The sequence below is a fragment of the Platalea leucorodia genome (assembly GCF_965183815.1).
Source record: "Platalea leucorodia genome assembly, chromosome: 14".
NCBI classification, from domain to species: domain Eukaryota; kingdom Metazoa; phylum Chordata; class Aves; order Pelecaniformes; family Threskiornithidae; genus Platalea; species Platalea leucorodia.
Window position 1 is genome coordinate 5,627,827 of NC_138836.1, and position 21,473 is coordinate 5,649,299.

The following is a 21,473-nucleotide window of genomic DNA, read 5'->3' on the forward strand; positions in this document are numbered from 1 at the left end:
CGCCCCCGCCGCCCGCCCATGGTGCTGCCCGGCCCGCCCAGCATGTCCCGCTCCGAGGAGGTGCACCGGCTCACCGAGAATGTCTACAAGGTGAGCCCCGGCAACAGGTGCCGGCTCCAGGGCACCGCTGCGGTTTATTTGGGGGTTTTTTTTTTCCCCTTTTATTTTTAATTCCCCCCCCTGCCCATCCTCCGCCGGGTGCGGGGGCAGAGCGGCTGCGGGAGGGAGGAGGAGGAGAAGGCGGCGGGGGCCGGGGCCGCCCCCGCTCCCGCCCCGGGGATGCGCTCGGGCAGGCGGCACGGAGCGCCCGGAGCCGCCCGGGGGGGGACGCGGCTGCCCGGGTCGCTGCCGGGGCCCCGCCGCTCCGGAGCCGGGAGCGGGGAGCGAGCGAGGAGCAGCCCCGGGCAACCGGAGCCCCCCGGCCCCGGCCGCTGCGCTGGGGGTGGGGGCCGGGAGCCTGCGTGGGAATTTGTCTTCTCCCACGGGCGGGCAGCGCTGTCCCCAAATCACCTCGGTCCCGGGCAGGCGAGCCCAGCGCCGCCGTCACCCGCTTTTCTGCAACAGCTAAAAGCGATCGGAGCCTTTTCTGCGTCTGGGCTATAGCTGGAGTTCGTGAATCTCTCGATTTCTTTTTTTCTTTCTGCTTCGCTCCCAATGTCGTGAGAAAAATAAAATAATTTATGTGCTTTAATTTTCCTCGTAAAGGAAGTGGTTTCTGCTCTGCTGGGTCCTGCGACCAAGTCTAATAAAACCTTTCTAAGCCTAACATGTAATGCAGGATGTCATTTGTTAAACTGGAAAGCTTGCATGATTTCCTGCATTTTAAGTGGTTAGGTTGAGTTACCTGGGAGCATTAAGCAGAAAAAAAAGGTCTGATAGAAAAATTTAGTAGATAAAAATACCAAGGTAGTGAAGTTCTAAAGTCTTGGGTTTGGGGATCCTGGGGCGTAACGGCTGTTCAGACGGAGCTAATGGCACCCAAAATCGTGGCTGCTCTGAATGTAGAGCTGGTCTGTGAATGGAGCCTTCTGGTTATGGCATTTAACTACAGCTGGGGCTTGGGTGCCTGGGACTCTCTGAACGCAGCTGGTGCGCCCAGGCTTGCCGCCCTGCGCGGTGCTCTTGGACTCGGGCAGAGCCCGGCACGGCGGGGTGCTAACGCGGTCAGGTCCCGGCGCAGGCGGGAGCCTTTCCCTCCCAGGGAGCCGGGTGTTTGCGTATCAGCACGGCTCGGCGCCGGGAGCTGCCTGGGCAAACAGGGCGAGCGCTGCTGGAGCTCGCCACCCGCCCGGACGGAGTGACGGTGCCCTTGGTCTGGGGACAGTTGCTGGGAACAGCTTCAGCTGGTGACTCAGTTGTTGTTTGAGGTGTGTTGTCCTCGAAGAACTGTGCTAATAGCAGGTTTGCGGAGCAGGTCACAGTTTCCCCGGGTGCCCTTGCGCAGCCCTGTAAGGAGCGTGCAGGGCGGCTCGTGGGCCATCACCGCAACTGCGCTTAAGTGATGCTTGTTCCCCTAAGAGACGAGGGGCGGACGCAGGCTGGGCTCTTCCCTTGCCTCTGACTTCATCCGTCCTGCGCTGCGTCAGCCGTGGGCCTAGAGACGGAGCAGAGCGCCCTTGGCCCGGAGCAAGCGGCAGCGCCGTCTCCATCGAAGCCTGGCTGAAGAGCAGAGGGTGCACGGGGGCCTCTTGGCCCCAAGAGCCAAAGATGGACTCGAGAGGAGTCCAAAGGTCTCCGTCAGTTAGTGAACATTTTAATTTCTCGGTGTTTTAGCGGGAGCAGCCAGGGTGTAGGGAGCGAGGATGTGGAGCTGGAGGCAGATCTCACAGTTTTACCCAACATCAGCGTCTCTGCGCTGGGAGCCGGAGGAGGACGGTCCCGACTCCGTTTGCGTTTCCTGCAGTGAACGAGGAGCCTTTTCTCCTCTGAAGACAACGATGCTTTTCTTGGCCTCTGGAGATGTGTGGCATGGGGTGTGTGCAGAAACCTGGTGTTTGCCTGTTTCTTTGAGGACTTCAGCAACCTCCTGGAGCCCAGCGTGAGGGCTGGAGGCTCAGGGACTGTGTGGACTCTCTGAAGCTCCGCAAGCTTTGGAGTCTCCCTGTCCAAAACCACCCCCAGTGCTTCACGTCCCCATTGCCCAAGTATTTTTTTGTCCTGTGCTTTTCTGACCTGTACAGTAGCCTGAACACCACTGTGGTCAGGAGGAAACAACCCCGAGGAAGGGGGACGATGCCGGGGGAGGTTTGTTCCTTGCCTCCTCGCAGCCACCGAACCCCACGCCGCAGAGCAGGGCCGCGGGGTGGGCAGCAGCCCCACGCTTTGCTTCCAGCCGCTGCTGTCGCCTTGCCGGGGTTCCGGCAGCAGCCGGACCAGGGGGTCGAGCCGGTTCCCCGCGAGGTCCGGAGCAGGCAGCTCTCCGCGGCTGCTCCCCGTGCCAGGCACCCTCTCCCGCGCAGGCTTTCCCGAGGCGTTCTGCTCGGGAAGCCCATTGTAATCATTTTCCAGAACCAGCGCTCACCCTCGGAGTGACTGTGCTAATGAGATGGTGGAGGAGCTGTCAGCCGCCCCCTTGCCGATGCTGCCACTACAGGCAGCTGCCTACACATGTGTAGTAATTACAGAGGGAGACGGAGGCTGCTGGCACCTTCCGCCAACGTAATCCCACCGTCCCTGAGCTGATTCACTCGCGTGGACCCCGTCGTAGCGGCACAGCTGCTGGGCTCCGCTGCGGGCGCGGGGGGTGAAACCTCTCCGGCTGTGGGTGCAGGGTCAGGGTGCTCGGTGGCAGGGCAGCTCTCGAGCTGCTCCCCGTGCAGCCGCTCCCGAGCTCCGCTCGTCCCTTGCACAGAACAGTCTATTTGCAGAAAGGAGTTTCTGCAAATTCTTCCTTCCCCCGAAGACAAATCTGTCTCATTTATGACAGATTAGATTATTGTCGTTTACAGGCTAACCTCCATTTCATTTTAAAGCTATTTCTTCGTGTGGAAGATGGTTTTGCAATGGTGTGTGAGTAGCTCCACGTTTGAAGAGGTGTTTGCTTAAAAACACCCCGAACTCGAAACCTAATTGTCTTGCACAAATGCAGACATAATTCCTGATAGTCATTTGCTACACATCAGCTGTAATAAATGTCATTGCCGGCATAACAGCCTCTTGCCTCATTATCTCCAGGTCCAGAGGGAAGGGGAGCGATTCTTGCTCAAGTGAATCAGAAGGGAAATTGTGGGTGGCTTGGTGCGTTTGGCAGCGGAGGGACGATGCGGTGTGATGGGATGAAGGAGCCGGCCCCTGGAGTCAGCCTGTGCCACTGCTGAATTCCACGGGCTCTGCTCTCGCTGTCTCTGCTCCCCGCCCTGGGGCTTCCCGCACCCCAGATGTGGGCAACCTATTGGCTGGGTGCGGAGGCTCTGAGCCGACCGGGGCGGTCGGCGGCACCACTGCACGGCTGCCGTCACCAGCAGCACCCTGCTGCCGCGGGCAGTGGGTGCCACGCGCCTGTGTCGCGGGGGAGCGGGTCAAGCTCTGCAAAATTCCTTTCCCAGCAGCAACTGCCGAGGGTGGCAGGGTGGAGGCCAGGCTTGTGGTGTCTTTATAGGGCAACACGCTTTTTGCCAGGGTTGCATCTTTGTAGGCCTCTGCTCTGCAGCCGAGTCCGTTTGAAGCGAGGCTTCGTGCTGGTCCGGCTGCAGCATGGTGGGCTCAGCTCCGGCTCCTGCGCTGCCGCGTGGCTTGGCACTGGGGTGGTGATGGGGGCTGCCCTCGCCTTCTGCTGCTCCGTCCCCTGTGCGGGTGTACCGTGCTGCTGCAGGCTGGGAGAGTGGTTTCTGACCTCTGCTGGGATGGTACATCTCCAAACTGTTGAAACTTGTGGATGAAGTGTTATAAAGCAGGTAGCTCCGAACTTGCCGAAGGTCCCCCACATCGCTTCCCGTGCTGCCTGCAGCTCCTGCTGCTGAGAGGTGCTGCTCCCCGGGATGGAGGCAGCCGCTGGCTTTGCCTTCGGTGCCCTGTTGCGTTGAGTCTGCTCGTGGCTAAGGTTTCATTCCCGTGCTGCTCGTGTTGCAGGGCAGGGTACGGCACAGGCCAGCGCACAGCAAGCACCTCCTGCGCCGAGCTCTGGGAGCTGAAGCCTTTGGCCCAGCAGAGCCCCTTGGTGTGAGGTCTGCGGGGAAGGGGCTGGGTGACCGTCCCAGGTCGGCAGCGGAGGTCCCAGCCCTGGAGGGTTGGGGGACGGGTCTGCCGTGCAGGGGCGACGGCTGGTGGGTACGGAGGTGTTCCCCAGTGGGTGCTGTGAGCCAGCGTGCTGGGGGGCTCTGTGCAGGTCCCCATTCAGGTTTCCTTCAAGCCCAGACCCCAATGACAAAGACGTTCAGAGCTCTAGCCCCGAAACTTGGTTCCCTTCATCCTCTGACATGACAGCTAGTAGAAATTAAATGACTTTAGGTGTGGATCCTGTTTTTTTTTTTCAGATTCCCTTGTTCCTGAGCTCTTTTTCCAGTAAAGATTGTGCTGAGCTATCTGGCTTTGGGGCAGGACCTTGTGAGAGCCCTAGCTGGAGGACGATGGCTCAGCCTTTCTCACGGGCTTGGAGCAAGCTTTGGGAGCGCTCGGTGTGGTGGGCTCACCGGCGGCGAGGGAGGGATGCAGCTCAGGTTGTGAAACGCTGCTGCTGTGTGGTGTGTTATGGTACACCGAGATACCAGGGACTGCGGCGGGATGGGGATGTTCCTGGCGGCAGAGTTGCAAGGTGGGTGTGTTGTAAGCAATTGAAATCAGCCCCGCTAACAAGTCCGGCGAGGCTCCCTTCCCAGCAGAAACTTGGCTCTTAAAACTATGGGGCTGTCTTGTGATGGCGCGGGGCAGGACGAGCTGAGATGGGGGCAGCGCTGGGGTTTGTTTGGGCATTCAATATTAATACAGAAATAACGAAAGGAGTTCCTGGAGCAGGGCTGACCCATTTAGAAACAAAACTTCCTTATAGCTGAGCCACTTTTGCAGAGTGACTGTGGTGTAGCGGAGAGTCCCATGGCACTCGTCATGGTCACATAACGTCCTGCTGTCACCCGTGAGCCTCCCAGGAAAGCCGTGGGTGCCAGGCTGAGCCCAGGCCACCCATGCCACTGCAGCATCACTCTTGCAAGGAGCCATCGCGCCTTACTGCTGCGTATGGGTGGCAAAGAATGGTACTAGGAAAACACTAAAGTTGTTTTTTTAGCTCAAAGTCCATCACTTGTGTTCCCTGAGGTGTCTGGGACGTCCCCAGCGAGCACTGCACAGGCTGTCCCTGGCGGGGGGTGGCTGGGAGAGGAGCCCGGGGCACGGCGCCCGCTGCGGCGTTCATGGTGATGCTCATCCCTCGGATAAATCCAGGAGCCTCCTCACACTGATCCCTGGTTGTCTGGCCCTTCGCTGTGTTGCGGAGAGACTGGACATGAAGTCTAGCTGTAATTACGGCACCGTAATCGGGGCAGCGCATGCGTTGCTGATGGGCTGATGCAGCCGTGTGGGGTGAGGTCCCATCCCAGCCGCGCGGTGATGCACCGCAGCCGGTGCCGCCGCTGATCGATGCCAGTGGTGCCGAGCCCGGGTGCCCAGCAGACTGCAGCCGCTGACCCTCTCCTGCCCCAGCAGTGTAAATGAGCGCCTGCTTTTTATTTTGCTCTGTATTTGGTGTTAGGAGCTACCTGGGGAGAACCATGCAGACTGTTTTTAAATTTTTTTTTTTAAAAGCCCTTAAGGAGGTGTTGTGCAGGTCTTTCCTATGCAGGAGAAACCTGATACAACCTGAACCAGCTCCATTTCCAGCTGGTTCTTGGGGAGGAATTAAACTTTTACTTATAGGCTGACTATTAGGGCATTGGAGCAGCCGGTAGATCCTTGCTGTAGCATGGAGCGCACTTAGAGGGGAGAGACGGGGCCCTTATTTTCTATTGCCTCTTCTCCCCCTAATTCAGCAGGATCATGTCCTGGAGACCTCGTGCTTTGCATTAGTTTCATTTTTGGCAGCTGAATAAAGCCGTGCCAATCCCAGAGAGCTGAGTGGTATTACCCAGGGAATTTAGTGCAGTGGAACAAAGCAAAGCCCTTTCAACCTTTAGCTGCCAGGTTTTTTGTCTGTGTTTTTCTAAACTCTGCCCAGGCGGCGTGTGGAAGGCAAACAACTTGTGGGTGGTGCTGATGGAGCAAAATTTGAGGGAGAAGATTTGCTTTTATTACCAGAATTTTGCTGAGTATCAGCTTTGCTGTAGTGTCCTGCAAACCTGGCTTCACCTCACCAGCTGAAGAAAAGCCCCATCGAAGCCCTCACGGGCACCTCTGCCCCCCCCCCCCCCCCCCCCCCCCCCATGGGACCAAGGGTGGGGGGCAGCTGGGAGGGTGCACCCACCGGCGATGCGACCTGCAGCGTCCCGGGAGCCGTTACAGCACCTTGCTGCCTGACTTCGGTGTGCAAAGCGATTGCTTGTTGAGCGTATTTGGTGCCATAAATATGTTTGTTTTTCAGTGTTTCTCCTTAGCAGCTGGTGGCTTTTTCAGCTTCTCACCTGGAGGGGGATGCGAAGGTGTGTTAGTTCTGCAGTCATCTTCCCTTCCCACCCTGGGAGTGAGAAGGCAGCTTGAAAAACTCTATTTTTATCTTTGTAGTGAAGAGCCCTTTTCAGTGCCCTCATCCTGCCGGGCTGTTTTTGTTGGAGCCTCCAGACCATGTCTTAAAAACACTTTCAGCAAACTTCTGCCTAAGGTTTCATGAATTTTATTTGGCCTCCCCCCCTTCAGCTGGTCAGTGGGAGCTTTTCTGGGGGCTTTTTTCTTTTTATTGCTTCAAAAGGGCTGTTGGTGGTCAGCGGGGAGCAGGATCCTGCCCTGAGCGGTGCTGGCAGCCCCCGGGGCCGAGTCATGCTTTGGTTCTCTCCGCTTTGGGGAAGATGCGCTGAATTTTGGAAGGGGATTTCCGTGAATCTGTGCCGCCGCCTCCATCCCCACAAGACCCGCAGCTCGAGAGAGAGCGGCTCGGCTGCTCTAAGCCTTCGGGCACGGCGCTGCCCTCCCGGGGGCTGCTCTCCATTGCTGCCATCTGCGCCCGCCGGCACGCAGCGTGCCATGCCACGGGGATGGCCGGTGCTCGCCGATGGTCACCGGTGCTCCTGCTCTGTGGATGATGCTTTGTCTGCAGATCCTATTCTGTCATTTATTTGCTAAGCTTTGTGCCTCAGGAAGATATGTTTACATAGGCACTGCTGCAAAAATAATTTTATTTATATATACATGTATACATACATATACATAAACACTTACTGCACTTAACCTAACAAACTGTTTAAAAATCCCTTCCCCACAGAAATTCTGCCAATATTTCTTCTGCATAAACGTCATTCAGGCTCAGACTGCTCAGGCTGAGCTTGAGCGTGGTGGAGGCTGTAGCCACGGCTCTCCTGGCAGTGGGGACGTGTCCCTGTCCCCACCGTGGGCAGCGATCCCATGCCTCCAGCTGCTTCGTGGGATAACACGGGTGGATTTTTTGACTGAAGTTAAATGTGATGTGGGAAGGATGGAGCAATCCTCGTCAGTGTTAATTAACTCCTGTGCAATTGTCTCCTACAATTAGGGAAAACAACTTGCTACATGACTTGTTGCTACAGGTTAATTTTCTCCTTTCAAGCTGAGCGTGTTCACTAAACTGCTCTGCGCTGCCCCAAAGCAGCTTCCATGTGCACTATGTTGCTGCGTAGCTTGACCCGCAGCCTTAATTAGCAGTGAAGTTTCTCGTTAGCCTCCTGCTTGCCTGTCAAATCTCTGGCAATCATCATCTGCCCTTAGCAGGGCTGTGTATGGTGCTGTGGGATGGACCCGAAAGCACCAAGAGCCGCTGGGGCGGTGGGATGGTGGCTTTGGGGCATTGCAGCTTGGGTTGGGTTGATGCTCTGGCCTCGGAGCAGCCGTCCTCAACCCACCGCTCCAGCCGGGAGCGGGGCTGCTGCTGTGTGCTCCTTGGAGGATCGAAAGGATTTCTCCTGCCAACAAATACCAGCACCTAGGTGATGCCCCCCCGGGATAGTGTGCTCGACACTGGCCTCCGAGCTGGCATCCCGCGCGGGTTCCTGCTCACTGAAATTAGAAAATGGCTGTTTTGAGCTGGGGGAAGGCGCTGGCTGAGCCTTGCACACATGCACCCGCGGAAGAAAATTAAACTGTCACACTTTCCAAAGGCCAGGCAGCAGGAACTCAAGATAAAAATGCCTCAGGCAGAAAATGAGCTTTATAGTGTTTGGCCAGCTTCAGATGAGGTGACAGATGCTTAATCAGCTTATTTGCCATAAGTGTCTGTCTGTCGTCTTCCCTCCCCTTCCCGGGATGGGATGCTGCCAGCAGCGTGGCATGGAGGGGTGCAGAGGCCTCGCTTCCTAGGGAGAACACCCGTGCATCACTGCTCGGGGTGTGCGGGGACATTTAGGCATTAAATTTAATTTTCTGGTGGTACCCTTGGTGGGAGGCTGTTGGGGCAGGGCAAGGGGTTGTCCCTGAGGTGGGGCAGGGGCTCGGGACCAGCTTCGGGGCTGCTCCGCTGCAGCCGGGCTTGGTCTGGAGGTCGGATTTGCAGGGAGAGAATGGAGATTTTGTTGTCTCTTCCACAGCTCGGCTGGGAATTGGTGTCTGGTTTTAGAGATGCTATCAGTGCCGGGGATTGAATAGCTCTGGCAGGGGAGGGTCAGTAGCTGCTGCGCCAAACGTACAAAGAGCCGTTCTTCTTTGTGATCCGATTATTCCTCCCCCCCATGTTTAAATAAGGACCTTAAAGCGAGGGAGGAAAAGCTGTCAGACAGCGCTTCTGGTGTTCACCGACACCCTAATTTATGCATTTATAGGCAGGTGGAAAGTGACACCAAGTGCTTTGAGACCGAGGTGTAATTCCTTGCACATGGCTTCAGCCGTGGCTGGCACCAGCTTGGTGGGGATGATGGTGGCTTTGTTCTGTCTTCAGCTCCTTGGTGGTTATTTTGAATACCACTCTTCAGCCCTTTCTGCTTGTCCATGATAGACCAAGCTGGTGCTGCTCTCCAAGGCCATCCCAGGAGTGGGACATCACCAGCCATCGTCTCCCAAAACTCAGGTCAACTTTGTGGTTGGTCTGAGAGCCCTTGCCTGCTGTCTCCAACAGCCACTTCTGGTTGATATTATGGTTATATTTGCCATATCTGATAATTTTCTGGTTTGGGGCATTCACTTATCTCTTACTGTGAAGCATCTGCACGAGGCATCTCGCGCTGGGCCGCTGCAGAGCCACCTTGTTATTGACCCTCTGCCTTGTGGTGTTCAAAACCCAAGCTTGGTCTTCCTCACTAAAGCTGTGGGATGAAGGGAGGATGCCTGGGGCATCTGCCCTCCCGTGCTGCGTCCGGGCTCTGTTTTCGCCTGGGCAGTGCCAACGGCACCTGCTGGAGCTGGCACCAGGGCAGAGCCCTCTGGAGCCGTTGTCCTTGGAGAGAGGTGAAGGTGCCTCCAGCCCACTCTCGCAAAGGGCATGGCTTGAAGTGGCAGCACAAGTTGTTGCGTTCAGCTGATGTCCTGGCTGTGTCCAACAGCTCTTACCATAGTGTTTGGTTTAGCGTTGGGCTACTTCTGTGCTGCTCTGATCCCGTACTTTTGAGTTACCCAAAATGAGAAGAACATTTGCCCTTCCAGGCCAACAGGGCGATTGCTTTTGTGCATTATTTGCAATAGATAGGTATACTTAAGGCTTCTTGGTGTAAAACCAGCATCCTCTTGCAGATGTTGGGAAGCTTGGGTTGAGCTGCTGAGAGGTGTGGGAGGACTTTTTTGTTCTGTTATTGCATTGATGTACATAGAGTTCAGCGTGGCTGCCTGGGGGAGCGCGGAGCTGCTCTGTCCAGCTCCCGATCATCTCTGCTAACCCCTGATGATGTTCTTCTCTTTCCTCTAGACGATCATGGAGCAGTTCAATCCCAGCCTCAGGAATTTCATTTCTATGGGGAAGACCTATGAAAAAGCCTTAGCAAGTAAGTGAAACTGCATCGCTGATGCATTTATTGCTGATATGCTGGGGGCTGCAAGGCTGGTGAGGGGTTGCTGGGTCCGGCTGCACAGCATGGCCTCAGAAGGGAGGAAAGCTGGAAAACCAGCTTGGGATGCTCTTTTTCCCTGGGAGAGCGAGGGGAGGAAACTGGGGAGATGGTTCTTGGACCTTGATGCAAAGCTCACGTCGTTAGGACGCGCAAGGCATGCGTGTACTATGTAGGGCCATGGATGTGGAAAGGGCTCAAGCATTAAAATGTTGGGAGGCAACTGGATAACAAATATGTCTCCAACCAGTTGATCTTTATATGTTACTTTAAAATATTTAGAACTAAGATTTCAAGTTCTGTTTAAAGGTGTGTTACTGAAATGTTCAAAATTCCCCAGAAGAATGCATTGGAAGAGAAGGAAAAAACCTAAAAATATTGGTGGCAGCTCTTGGGAATACAGGGTCCCATTGGGAGCCGTTAGGGAGGTGTAGATTTCAATGATCAAAAATAAAATACAGATTGATGAAAACCAAAAATGGACTATTTTGACTTAAAACGCCTTTGCATACTGCCTGGGCCCTACCTGGCTCGGCTTTAAGGAGGTTTGAGGCAGGCTCCGCTCGACCCCAGGGGCAGCTGCTTGCTCTCAGGGAGGGCTCTGCTCACTTCAGAGCTGCGCTGCACATGTCTCCTGGATTTTATTTTTTAATTGGTTCAGTGAAAAAGCCTGTAAGCCAAGAGGCTGTGATAATCTTAAGCCAGTGGAAAAAAAATATTTTGGTGTCTCATGTTCTTGAACGCCGGTGTTTGAAATACGACCTTTGGGAAGGATCTGTGCCTTCTTGCTTTGTGCCTGGAGCAAATTTTATTGCCCACCAGTCAAATGAGGTTCCTGGATGTTTCCGTGAAGGATTTTTTTTAAGATGCAGACCTCCTGCTGTTCTCAGGTACAGGCACTCCCCTGCACGCAGCTTTCTTGCCAGTTCTCAGCACTGTTTTTAATTAGGTTTTAATGGGTCAACTGGCCATAACATGGGAAGTGCCTGCCCATCCCGGTCCACTGCACAGGGACAGTGGACTCTGATCCCCAGGGATGGGGGACTTAATACACCCTTACAAGCAGCAGAATTTCCTGACTATTCCTAATGATGCTAACGAAGCAGGGATTCATGATTTGGGTGTGCTTCTGCCTGCTGTTTCCCTGCTGGGTCCCCAGCTGGGTGCAGGCAGCAGGGAAGGGAGGAGAGGCAGGGGCTGATGGGGGAGAAGAGGTTGCCCTTGGGACTGTGTTTTTTATCTGTTCTTCCGAAATGTTATACTGAGAATGCAGCTTTTAATTACCCGGGTGGTGGAGTCCATTTATAACGTGCTGTTTTATCACGGCTTAAGTTGGGCACGCTGTAACTGCAGCGTTTTGTGGATAACCAGTATGATCGCTTATTTTCTATTTTTCTCACATCCCTGCTGTGAATACACTTTGAAGCCCAAGATCTTCCTGTAATTTTTAAAATTGCCTTTGGTCATCCTTTACGTTGGATCTCTGAGCTGGTGGGGGCATCTGAAGGAAGTGTCTTAATCAGTAAATCATGCTGGAAGAGGCTTCAGCACATAATTTGATGGTGTTGAGCTAAAGCCGTACAACATGTTCTCGTGATTAGAGGAAACCCCCTGCTTATCTGATTAAAGTGGAGTGTGTAGCTGGAATGTCAACAAACAAGACTGAACTATAATGAAAGTCTGTGATATTCAATTATTCCACAGTGATTTTTCGGAGCAGCATTAGGCAGGGTGATGGTTACACTGGAATGAAAACCACCTAGGTCCTGCACATACCTTTTCTTTTTTTTTCCCCCTCCTAAATAGCCCTGTAATCTTGCTGCTGGAGCTTTCTTCTTTCTTCACTCATTTTTCTTCTGTTTGTTGTCTAGTTCCTCCCCGTGGGGTTAAGCCCTTTGAAGTAACGTCTATTTTAGTGTCTAGCATCTATTCAGTGCCATAGAAGTTATAATAGCTACTAAAGAGACTATAACCTGCATTTTTTGATGCTTTTAGGTATGACATATGCAGCAAAAGGATACTTTGATGCTCTGGTTAAGATGGGAGAGTTGGCTAGTGAAAGCCAAGGATCTAAAGAACTGGGTAAGTCACCAATTTACTGCTAAATGGAGTCGCAGGCCGGAGCAGGCTCCGAGCACAGGGATGAAACCAGATTTTTGCTGTTGATGCAGATAAGCTCAATGTGGAGCTGATCCTGCCTCATGTGAATGGTAGAAGTGTATTTACTGTTAATGTAGCTTTAAAAAAAGCCTGCTATTCTTAGTGTCAGGATTTTGGGGCACTGTCAGCTTGTGGTGTTCGCAAAGAGGAAGCGTTTGCAGAGAGCGGCTTTGCTGGCATTTTTGTCTTGCTTTGCAAAGGAGAGAGAAGCACCAGCTTCTGGTCTGGGAGCTGAGGCAGCGCTGCCCACCCGAGTCCTCCGAAGGAGACGGGGATGATGGAGGGAGAGGGAGCGGCTTGGGGAACGGGCAGGCTGCCTGTACTGAAGCAGTGTTTCTCCTGGTAGAAGTCACCCAGCGCTTGTGCCGTGCGCGGTGGGGGCTGTTTGTACCCTAAGCCCCGCTGAGTGCGGCAGAGCTGCTGCAAGATCTGCTGCACGCTGTCTGCAGCTTCCCATGCAACGCGGCTGGTGGCTCGCAATTGCTCAGTCGGTCAGAGTTGCGACAGACGTCACGAGCTGTGGTGCTCGGTGCCTCCTTTCCCTTTCTTACACTTTCTCCTCTGGTAGGTCATTCGGGAGCTGCTTTTCCAGTCTTCCCATTGCTTGGACATGGCTCCTGTGGTCTGCCTCTGAGCTGCCCCCTCCTCGCTGCCGTTTTGCTGTGCAGACATGGTTCGAGGTGGCTCTTCTCCCAGCTCCCCCCAGGGATGCTGCAGCCTCTCGTTAAGGCTCTTGTGGGGCTGAGATGGGTTTTGGTCTCGTTGCCTTTGCAGTCCCAGGTGAAGTCCTCCTCCCGGTCCCTCCCGCAGGCCTGGCTCACCAGGTTGCTGTGCTAGGAGATGGCAAACTGTACTCGTTAATGCGATCTCTCCGAGGCAGTCAATTAACGGAGAAGAGGCTGAGCTGAAACGACTCTAAAGGCTGATGAAGCAATCGGTGAACAGCTCCTCAGAGGGGCCAGGCTTTGGTTTTGCCATGTTGTGCTTGGTGTCAGATACCGCTTACCCGCAGCCACGGGCTGCTCCAGCTCGGCCGTGCACAGCTCGCTGGCTGCGTCTGAATTTTGATGGGGAAGCAGTAAGTGTCTATGGAAACCGATTCTATCACTTGGATTAAAGCTGCCTATAGCAATCTGTTTCTGTTTAATAAATAAAACAGAAGAACCTTGTGTGGGATGCATGCGGCGACTGAGATTGTAAGGGCTGTGCAGATCTTACTGTCTAAGGGCTTCCTCTTCTGCCTCGGTGGGGGTGAAAGCCACAGCGGCTCTGTCCTCCTGGAAGTGAAAGCTGGGGAAAGCCTTATCAGAGGCGGCCCAGCTGGGTGAGGACAGGAGCTGGGGGACCGCAAACCCTGCCTCCCCTTCAGAGCAGCTCCAGGCTTTGCTCGCACTTAAAACCTGACTTTGGTGTCTTCTGGTGGTCCAGCTTCCTTGCTTAAGGACGGCAGCTTGACAGCAGGCATCCTTAATGCCCTCCCACAGTCTCCCGACGTGCGTTCGGTGTGTGGCTTGAGTGTTTTGGGGTTGGTTTAAAATGTTTCCAAATTACTGCGCCTTCCACTCTTGGTGTGAGCGCATCCGAGCGAGGACCCTGGCAGCCCCTGCTCAGCCCAGAGCCGTGACGAGCGGCTGCTCCTCAGACCTTCTTGCTTTGTTGATCTTGCTGATATTTATTGTGGCAGCTGCTCTGTACAGAAGAAAGTTAAGATAAAATTTCTGGCTGCAGTTTACTGGAGCTGATAACAGCTGGGGACACAACCCCTTCCCAGCGGGATGTGTAAACAGGGGCTGAAAAATGTTTCAGATTGGGGCTGTGCTCGCCAAAGGTACAGCTTTTCCTGGGAACACCTTTACCTTATCATCCTTGTGCCGTGATTGCTGATAGTGCCGGAAGCGAGCGCCGGGGTCTGGGTTATTTCATTCCTTACTAGAGGCAGCAGCAAATGGGGATGTTCATTAATGCCACTTGCATTAATGTTGTGTCTCCACCGCTCCCTCCCTGTGCGGGTGGTTTCCTCCGTGAGCAGCAGGACAGGGAAAGCTGCTCCAAGACGTCAGACAGGACTCCGGGATGCTCTGGTTGGGACTGCAGCTCGCATCAGTTTCCAGCCTCCACGGAAAAGAATCTGAGATTTTTGTTTCCCTCCTTAACCCCCCCTTTTTTTTTTTTCCTGAATATGGATGCTTTTCTGATGTCATTTCTGGGACGGGAGGTGTCAAAAGAACATAAAAAATACTGCAGATCCCATGTCTAAAATGTGGTTAAGGCAGCCACATCTTTTCCCTGGCTCTCCTGCCTGTGCTGCAGTGATGCTGCCCGTGCCGGGGTGGCTCCGGGGGCTCTGCACCCCCGGGTGACACAGCACAGCTGGGGACCGGGAGCTCCGGGCAGGTTCGCAGTGCCCCAGGGGAGGCTACCCTGTGCCGGGAGAGCTGCTGTGGCTCTTTCACTGATCAAAAACGGCCGTGTTTTCCTGTCGTCATCTCTCCAATAGTACTCATGACTCCAAGGAGTTGCTCTTTAAGTTGGGGACTGGAGAACTGCCCGTCCGCGGCCGGTCCCCGGCTGTGTGCAGCCGTGCCAGCTCTCTGGCACAGCGAGCCAGGGTGGCTTGTTCTGCTTGGTGCTGGCTTTTTTAAAAACACGTTCCTCTGATGGTAGCGATGCTGCATGTTTGTCTTGCTGAAAACAGCCTGTCAGAGCGCTGCCTCCAAGCTTAGGTCTTTGCTCACCAGCTGCTTAGCACGTCACATTTTTTGTAAATTCTCCATCAGATTTTAGCAACTGTGTGTAGACAGGATAATCCTGGGCGGTAATGGAAAACCTAGCGATAATAAAGTACTTGAGCTGTAATCGGCTCTGTGGCTTGAGTTTTCGGGTGCAAGCATCTGGCGGGGGTGTACCTCTGAACCCCACTGCTGAGGTTTGGGGTGTTTGAAGTCTATTTTCTTGTTTGTTTTTTTTTTAACTGAAGTGATGCTCTGACCCAGGACAGGGTGTAGCTGTCAATTGTCACTGCACAGCAGAAGGTTGCCCTGAGACAGTTTGCTCTGTGCAATTCCCTGTTGGTTTAGCAGTTTTATGCTTTCAACAACCTGGGAAAATTCTCCTGGGCCTTGTGAGGAGCTGTGGTTCCTCCGTGCTCTGGAGCAGCTCCCGATGCCATGTGGGAGTGGGGGAGAAGCCCCGTTACGGGACCTCTCCGGGAGCGGGCTGCTGGGCACGACGAGGAGGCAGACCCCGGCGGGTGGCTGAGATGGGTCAGTGGTGGCAGGGAGGATCAGCTTGTGGTGGCATTCCCGGGAGGGATGGCAGGAAAGCTGCTGCTCTCCAGGCTGCTGCCTGGTTTCTGGCCCTTGGAAGATTAGACCCATGCCCACAGTTCCTCTTAGAGAGGCTCCTTATGCTGTTCTTCACATCTTTGGTGGTTGCTGCAGTGGCTTTTGAGAAGCTGGTGTGAAGAGCATGAACACTGTGTGTCTGATCAGTGAAGGCTTGCTCCAGGTTTGATCCAGGAATGGTTTGTAGACACTTCTGAGGAGCTCCAGTCTCATGCATGCAAGTGCTCGGGTGACTTTGGCCCTTGTCTGGCTCCTGCTTAGGTCCCTTGGATGCTACTCAAAATGTTGTTTCTTTTGTCCCCCTTGAAAACAAGGCCATGGCAAAGTCATGGGAAGGGGTTTTCTTCTGCAGGGAAGCACATGCCTGGTGAGCAGAGCTGGAGGCAGTTTCCACCAGGCTGGGAGTGCATCGGGATGCTGGGACTGAACAGCACCTGCAGGAAACTCCTTCAGGGCTGGAGGTGGATTGAGCTTAGCAGTTGGTTTTCTCGGAGGTCCTCTTGAATTAGTGAAGGCTGCTCTGACTGAAGCACGGTGCTAGGAAAGGGCAAGACGTGGTAATTAGTTGACCATTGTGGAGCTGAAGTGAGCCTCTGGTAGATAACGGCTTTCTTCTGATACACAATTTGCACAATAAAATCCGGACCAGCGGCACCTTCATGGTCCAGTCGTTTGCTGCGGAGCTGTTTGGTGTCATTGGAGGATGCTGGGCTTCAAGAGTTTTAAACCATTTCCGTACAGCTTTTAAAACACTGATGAGCATCACAGAGGGATGCGGGGTAGGGCCATCTCCGCCGGGTATGCTGTGACATGACAAGGGGGTCTGCGGTCGGAGCTGGGCACAGAGCCTGGTCCTGTCTGTGATGCTGCCGTAGAGCCAGGGTGCCACCAGCCTGCGCCCTGGTGGGATGGCCAACGTGGCGGCTCCTGGCGAGGAGCAGACCAGCCTGGTGGGATGCCCACGGCTGCCCAGGCGAGTTCAGACTCTTGTCTTCACTGCAGCTCCTCAGTCTGGCCTGGCTCTTGGCGGCGGTGTGGTTTGGAGGCGTTGTGCTGCACTCAGTCCTCTGGGGAGAGGGATTAATCTGTTAATTAGATTTGCAGTTGTTTTGGGTAGATGCTTCCTGCAGGAGCGGAGATACAGATATAGATCCCGCGAATGTCAAAGGTTGTCGCAGTGGTCAATGTGTGGCTGGGGACCACCGGAGCTGGTGGTGGCCGTGGTGTCCGATGTCGGCTGGGGGTCTGCCAGAGCAGCGCCTAGAAAAACGAAGCTGAACTCCAGGAAATATTTGCCTGTGACGGGTGACTTGGTGTCCTGGCAGTGAGGTCCCTCTGCCTGTGGAGATGAGCTCCTGGGTGGGAGAGCCCCGGTAATCTTGTTGCTTGATCCTTTTAAAATTGGACTTACTGATGCACTTAATGGCTTGTGGGTAACAACTTTGTGCTGGTGGAAGAATGGATGCTCTGGACCTGTGTTTCCACCTGCGATTCTGTTAAAAGGCCTAATTTGCCAGAGAAATTGTTCCAGAAATTGAGGACTCAGCCTGCAGGCTGTGTAGTTCACTTAGGGAAGGAACCTGTAGGAAAGGGGTTGCTAAGGGTGCAGAAACACAAGAAAGACCTCCTAAAAAGTGCTGCCTGCCTCAGAAGGGGACTGTTCTGCTGTCTGCATTGCCTTTTCACTGCCTTCAAATCTTTTGATTAAAAGCAGACTGGTGTAGCAGTAGGCTTGTTCTCACCAACCTGTGTTTGGGTAAGTAATGGTGGAGGGTTGTTAAATGAGCATCTGCGAAGAGCATGTTGCCTGGCTGGAGTTTCTAACTCGTAGCAGCTGTGCGTAACGCTTGGGTTTCACCTTCAGTGGTGACATCTTCCAGGGATGCCTACCTGCTGTGTGCCCAGGCGCCACGGCCAGGATGAGCTCCTGCAGGGATGCTCCATCCTTTCGGGAGAGACGGAGAGGCCATGTGTGTGTCCATGGGCTGGTTTCTGCTGTCCATCGGCAATGCTGTGAGCTTGGCAGATTTTAGGAAGGAGCACAGCTTGTCGTGTGGCCGGCCCCGGGTCCTGGAGGCGTTTGCTTCCCCTCCCGGGACTGCTGGCGTGCAGGATGGATCAGTTCACGTGGGTCCGAGCCAGGTGGCTCCAGGCTGGTGAATGCGAGGTCAGTGCAGTCGTGTTCTCCGGTGCTAATTAATCCTGTGCCGCCAATATAGCTGCTGCCAGAGCAGCTGGGTGCTAGGGACTCGCTGGTCTGTACATCGTGATACATCGTGATACAGACGCATGATCTGTCCACATCCAGGGGGTGGCTGTTGGGAAGGGCAGGGCATCGCAGCTCACCCAGGTCTCCAATCTGTCTGTGGTAAAAGTGTCAGTGGCAACCGCTCAGCCCGAGGGAGCCGATTACTGGAAATGTGCCGTTGAACTTGCCTGAGTCAGAGTGCCTTGGGAAGCTTTTGCTTTTTTTCTTTACCTTGTCTCTCAATAAATAAATAAAAAATGTCTTAAGCTTTGCCAAGCTGGGTTGAAGCAGAGGCTGCAAACAGAGCCGATCATTATAATGCTGATGAGTTGCTAATATAACATCAACAAATCAGTACCATCCTTTGGGGCTGTGATAAGTGAAACCCTTTTGAAGAGGAAACAGATGAATCAGTGCAGGGGAGCGGATTGTTTCCCCGCTCTCGTATCCTTCCCACTGCACACGCACGGATCTTCCCCCAAGTTGTATTGCGATTGAATGTCAGAGCCGATCAAGTCAGAGCCTTCTCGTCTGGATGAGGCGTTGGGCTGTGAAGTGCTTCTCCCCGTGGCTCGAGGGCTCGTCTGTGGCATGTGCTGTGCCTGTGAACTCGGATCAAGATATATTAATAAGAGGGAAGAGAAAAAAGGATTGCGGAAGCTTTCGGTAGCGTGCTTCTGCCTTAAATCTGGCTTGATCAGGTCTTCAGCACGTGGCATGACGTGCGAGCAGAGTTATTGCCAGTCCGCGTTTACAGGCCAGGGGGAGGTGGCCACGCAGCAGCCAAGCCGTGACCGCAGGAGCTGGGGGTGGCCACGCTTGCTGCTGGTGGTCAGCGCTGCAGCTGGTGGAAAATGGAAGGTGTGAAACTGGGTGGCACGCAGCGCTGGAAGGGGAACTGGTAACTGCTGGGCTGAGAGCCCTGCCGAGTCCGGGGGGGCAGGATTTCACCCTGTAGCAATGCTTTGTTAACAACGTGCACAAGGCTGATGCTCTCCACCCTACTCCCCCACAAAAAAAACCCAGCCGATGGAGCTCTCCTGTCCGGCAGGTACCTTTGCTCGGCAAAGCCCGGGAGGAGTGAAATTGGTGCCTGCATTGGGGCAGTGCCTGGTGCAGGGACCTCCTGGCCCCTTCTCCTCCGGGCACCCGGTGCTTTCGCATCTCCGCCTGCCCTGGGAATGTGCTGGTGTGGGCGACATCCCCTCCCTGGGTCCGGGTGCTTGCTTGGCATCAAAGAATTCAGCTAACAGCATTTAACCAGCCATTGAAAAGCAGATTATTTTTTTTTTTCCTCTTAGGCTTCAGGAGCTTAAACAACTTGCCCTGTTACTGTCTGTTGCTTTTTTCTCATTAATGAGCTAATATTCCTTTTCTGCCAGCTTGGCAGAAGCCCTTGACGGCACCATTGCCTTTCCTGGTCTCCCTTAACAAAAAGCAACAGAGAAGCCCAGCACGACGTCAAGTAGTGGAGGAGCTGAGTCCCTGGACTCCGTGTTTCATCCTTTCATGCTTTCTTTGGGATCTGAATCGCCAGAGCAAGTGATCTTGATGGAGAGTGATGCCGACAGTGCTGCATCCTCCGTGTTACAGGAGCAAGGAGCGATGCTGGAGAGGACGCAGTGCTGTTTGCTCGTCAAAGCATCCCTGCTGCCGAGCTGATGCATGTGGATGTCCTTGCAGGACAGGCTGGGCTGCTTCAGCCCTGCACAAGCATCAACATGTTCTGGCTCAGAGCAGTTTGGCTCCTTTGCCAATGCATTGTTTGGCATTTTTATTAAAAACGGCTTGTATCTAGCTCGAGACATGGGGGAAAAAAAAGAATCCTGAGGCTCTGAATACTCAAAAGCAAAACCCTGTGACATGGGTTCCTACTGCTCTGCCTTCTGGAGGGGCAGCTGGCTCCAGCATGGGGCTTGCGGTGCCGATAGCAATGGGAGGGATGTGGAACAACCTGTTTGCCTGTTCCTGGCTGGGTGTGGTAGGGAAGGGCCCACAATAGCCCCTATAGTTCTCCCAGAACGATACTGTGAGTCAGACAGACGTAAATAGCAACTCCTCCTCGCCTGTTTGCGCTTTTCAGCCTGCGGAAAGGTGTGTGATCCCAGCACGGGCAGGTGAAACCCTTGCTGTGCAGTCCTACCCTTCCCTGTCTTTATTTTTGCCTCTGGGCTTAGGTGAGACACTTAACCTTGGGTTTCTTGACCTATAGGATGTGCATTTTGGCAGCAAGGCTAGTATGGTGCTCACGCTGTATATACAATTTACACCGTGACCCAAGCCCTTGCCCTCTTCTCTGCCCTGCTGCACGGCGGCAATGACTGTGTTTAACTTGCAAATGCCATGGGTAGGTGATGCAAAACGCCCGTGGCGTGGGTGGCCGTGCTGCTGCCGGGGCTGGGGCGTGTGCCGTGCTCCCAGCCCTGCCGCCGAGCTCTGCTAACGCCTTGCGGTATCAACCGTCAGCGCAATGCCACGGATCCTCTTCTGAGCCAGGGTTTGAAATATTTAGGCTTTCCAACTACCGTGGTATCTCTTAGTCACAGTTTAACTTCTTCCCTGCTGCCACGCTGAGTTAGTCTGAGCAGTTTCAGGGTGAAATCTTTGTTAATGTCTAACAAGGTTTGTAGCTTTTTTGCAGCGGTGAAGCAGCTCGTGGTGTGGAGGTATCGGGGTGTCAGAGATGGTATATGTGAATTCGCACAGCGCTGCAGCTGCTATTTAGGGGATTTAGTTCAAATCCTGCTGCTGCCCTGCGTGGGCTCCCAGCGATGGCAGAGGCCACGGGAAGCCTGGAGCTGATTCCTTCGGAGCTGGTTGGGCTGTCTCAGCCCGGGGAGAGGCTCCAGAGGAAGCTCTTGTGCCTCCGCGCAGCCCAGCGCCGGGCAGGCATCCAGCCGCCTTCCTGCGCCGCGCCGGTTGCAGCGTGGTGCTCACCTTGAGCCGCTCTTGGCTCTGGGCTGGCCGTGCCGCACCACCGGCAAAGGCACAGCAAACCGGCTGTGGCAGGGGAATGGGCGCGGGGGGCACGGCAGCGTCCCCTCGCCTGGGCCGGGACGCGGAGCAGCTTGGAGCGGGGACGCTGTGCTGGGTGGGACAGGCTCCATGTTGTGGGACTGAAACGCCCTGTGCTCTCGCTGTGATAAGAGCCAAGGGGGAGTGGTGGAGGAGAAAGTCTAAACAAAAAGATGCATATCTGTTGAGAGACACACCGTGCACCTCCCCGGCTGCTGGGAACAGGCTAATTCCCGGGGTGAGGAATACCCGGTGCAGGGGTGTACACAGGGTGTACCCAGTGCTGGATTTGGGGATATGTGTATTATTTCTGAGCACCCTGGTCTCCGCTCTCCGAGTGGGTTGGGAGCTCAGCAGTGGTGGCCAGAAAGCCCTCGGCCAGCCCTGCACCGGCTTTCTCAGCCAGCGTTTCCACTGCGGCCAAACGGGAAGCGAAAGGGAGAGGGGGGTGGTGCGAGCTTTGGAAATAATAAGCGAGCCACCCTTGCATTGATATACTCTTGAAAAAGCAATCTCAGCCAAGCGACGGCGTTACGTCATTGCCTCCTTGCAGTGGGAATTTGTGCACTTCCCATGATTGAGCTGCCGCAGCCCGACCGGAGAGCAATTTCCTGGCGGTCTCGTGGT

The 21,473-nt window shown here is 54.5% G+C and overlaps 1 protein-coding gene across 6 annotated transcripts in view; it reads left to right on the forward strand.

Moving 5' to 3' along the window:
- The window catches only part of BAIAP2 (BAR/IMD domain containing adaptor protein 2), a gene marked incomplete at its 3' end in the record, with an annotated part of 50,470 nt that continues 28,997 nt past the window's right edge, over positions 1 to 21,473 (forward strand). For all 6 annotated transcript variants that reach the window (XM_082327121.1, XM_082327118.1, XM_082327117.1 and 3 more), the window contains exons 1-3: positions 1 to 90; positions 9,941 to 10,016; positions 12,075 to 12,161. In XM_082327121.1, coding sequence (XP_082183247.1) covers positions 19 to 90; positions 9,941 to 10,016; positions 12,075 to 12,161 — 235 coding nt within the window. In that variant the 5' untranslated portion in view covers positions 1 to 18. The remainder of the gene's footprint in view (positions 91 to 9,940; positions 10,017 to 12,074; positions 12,162 to 21,473) is intronic.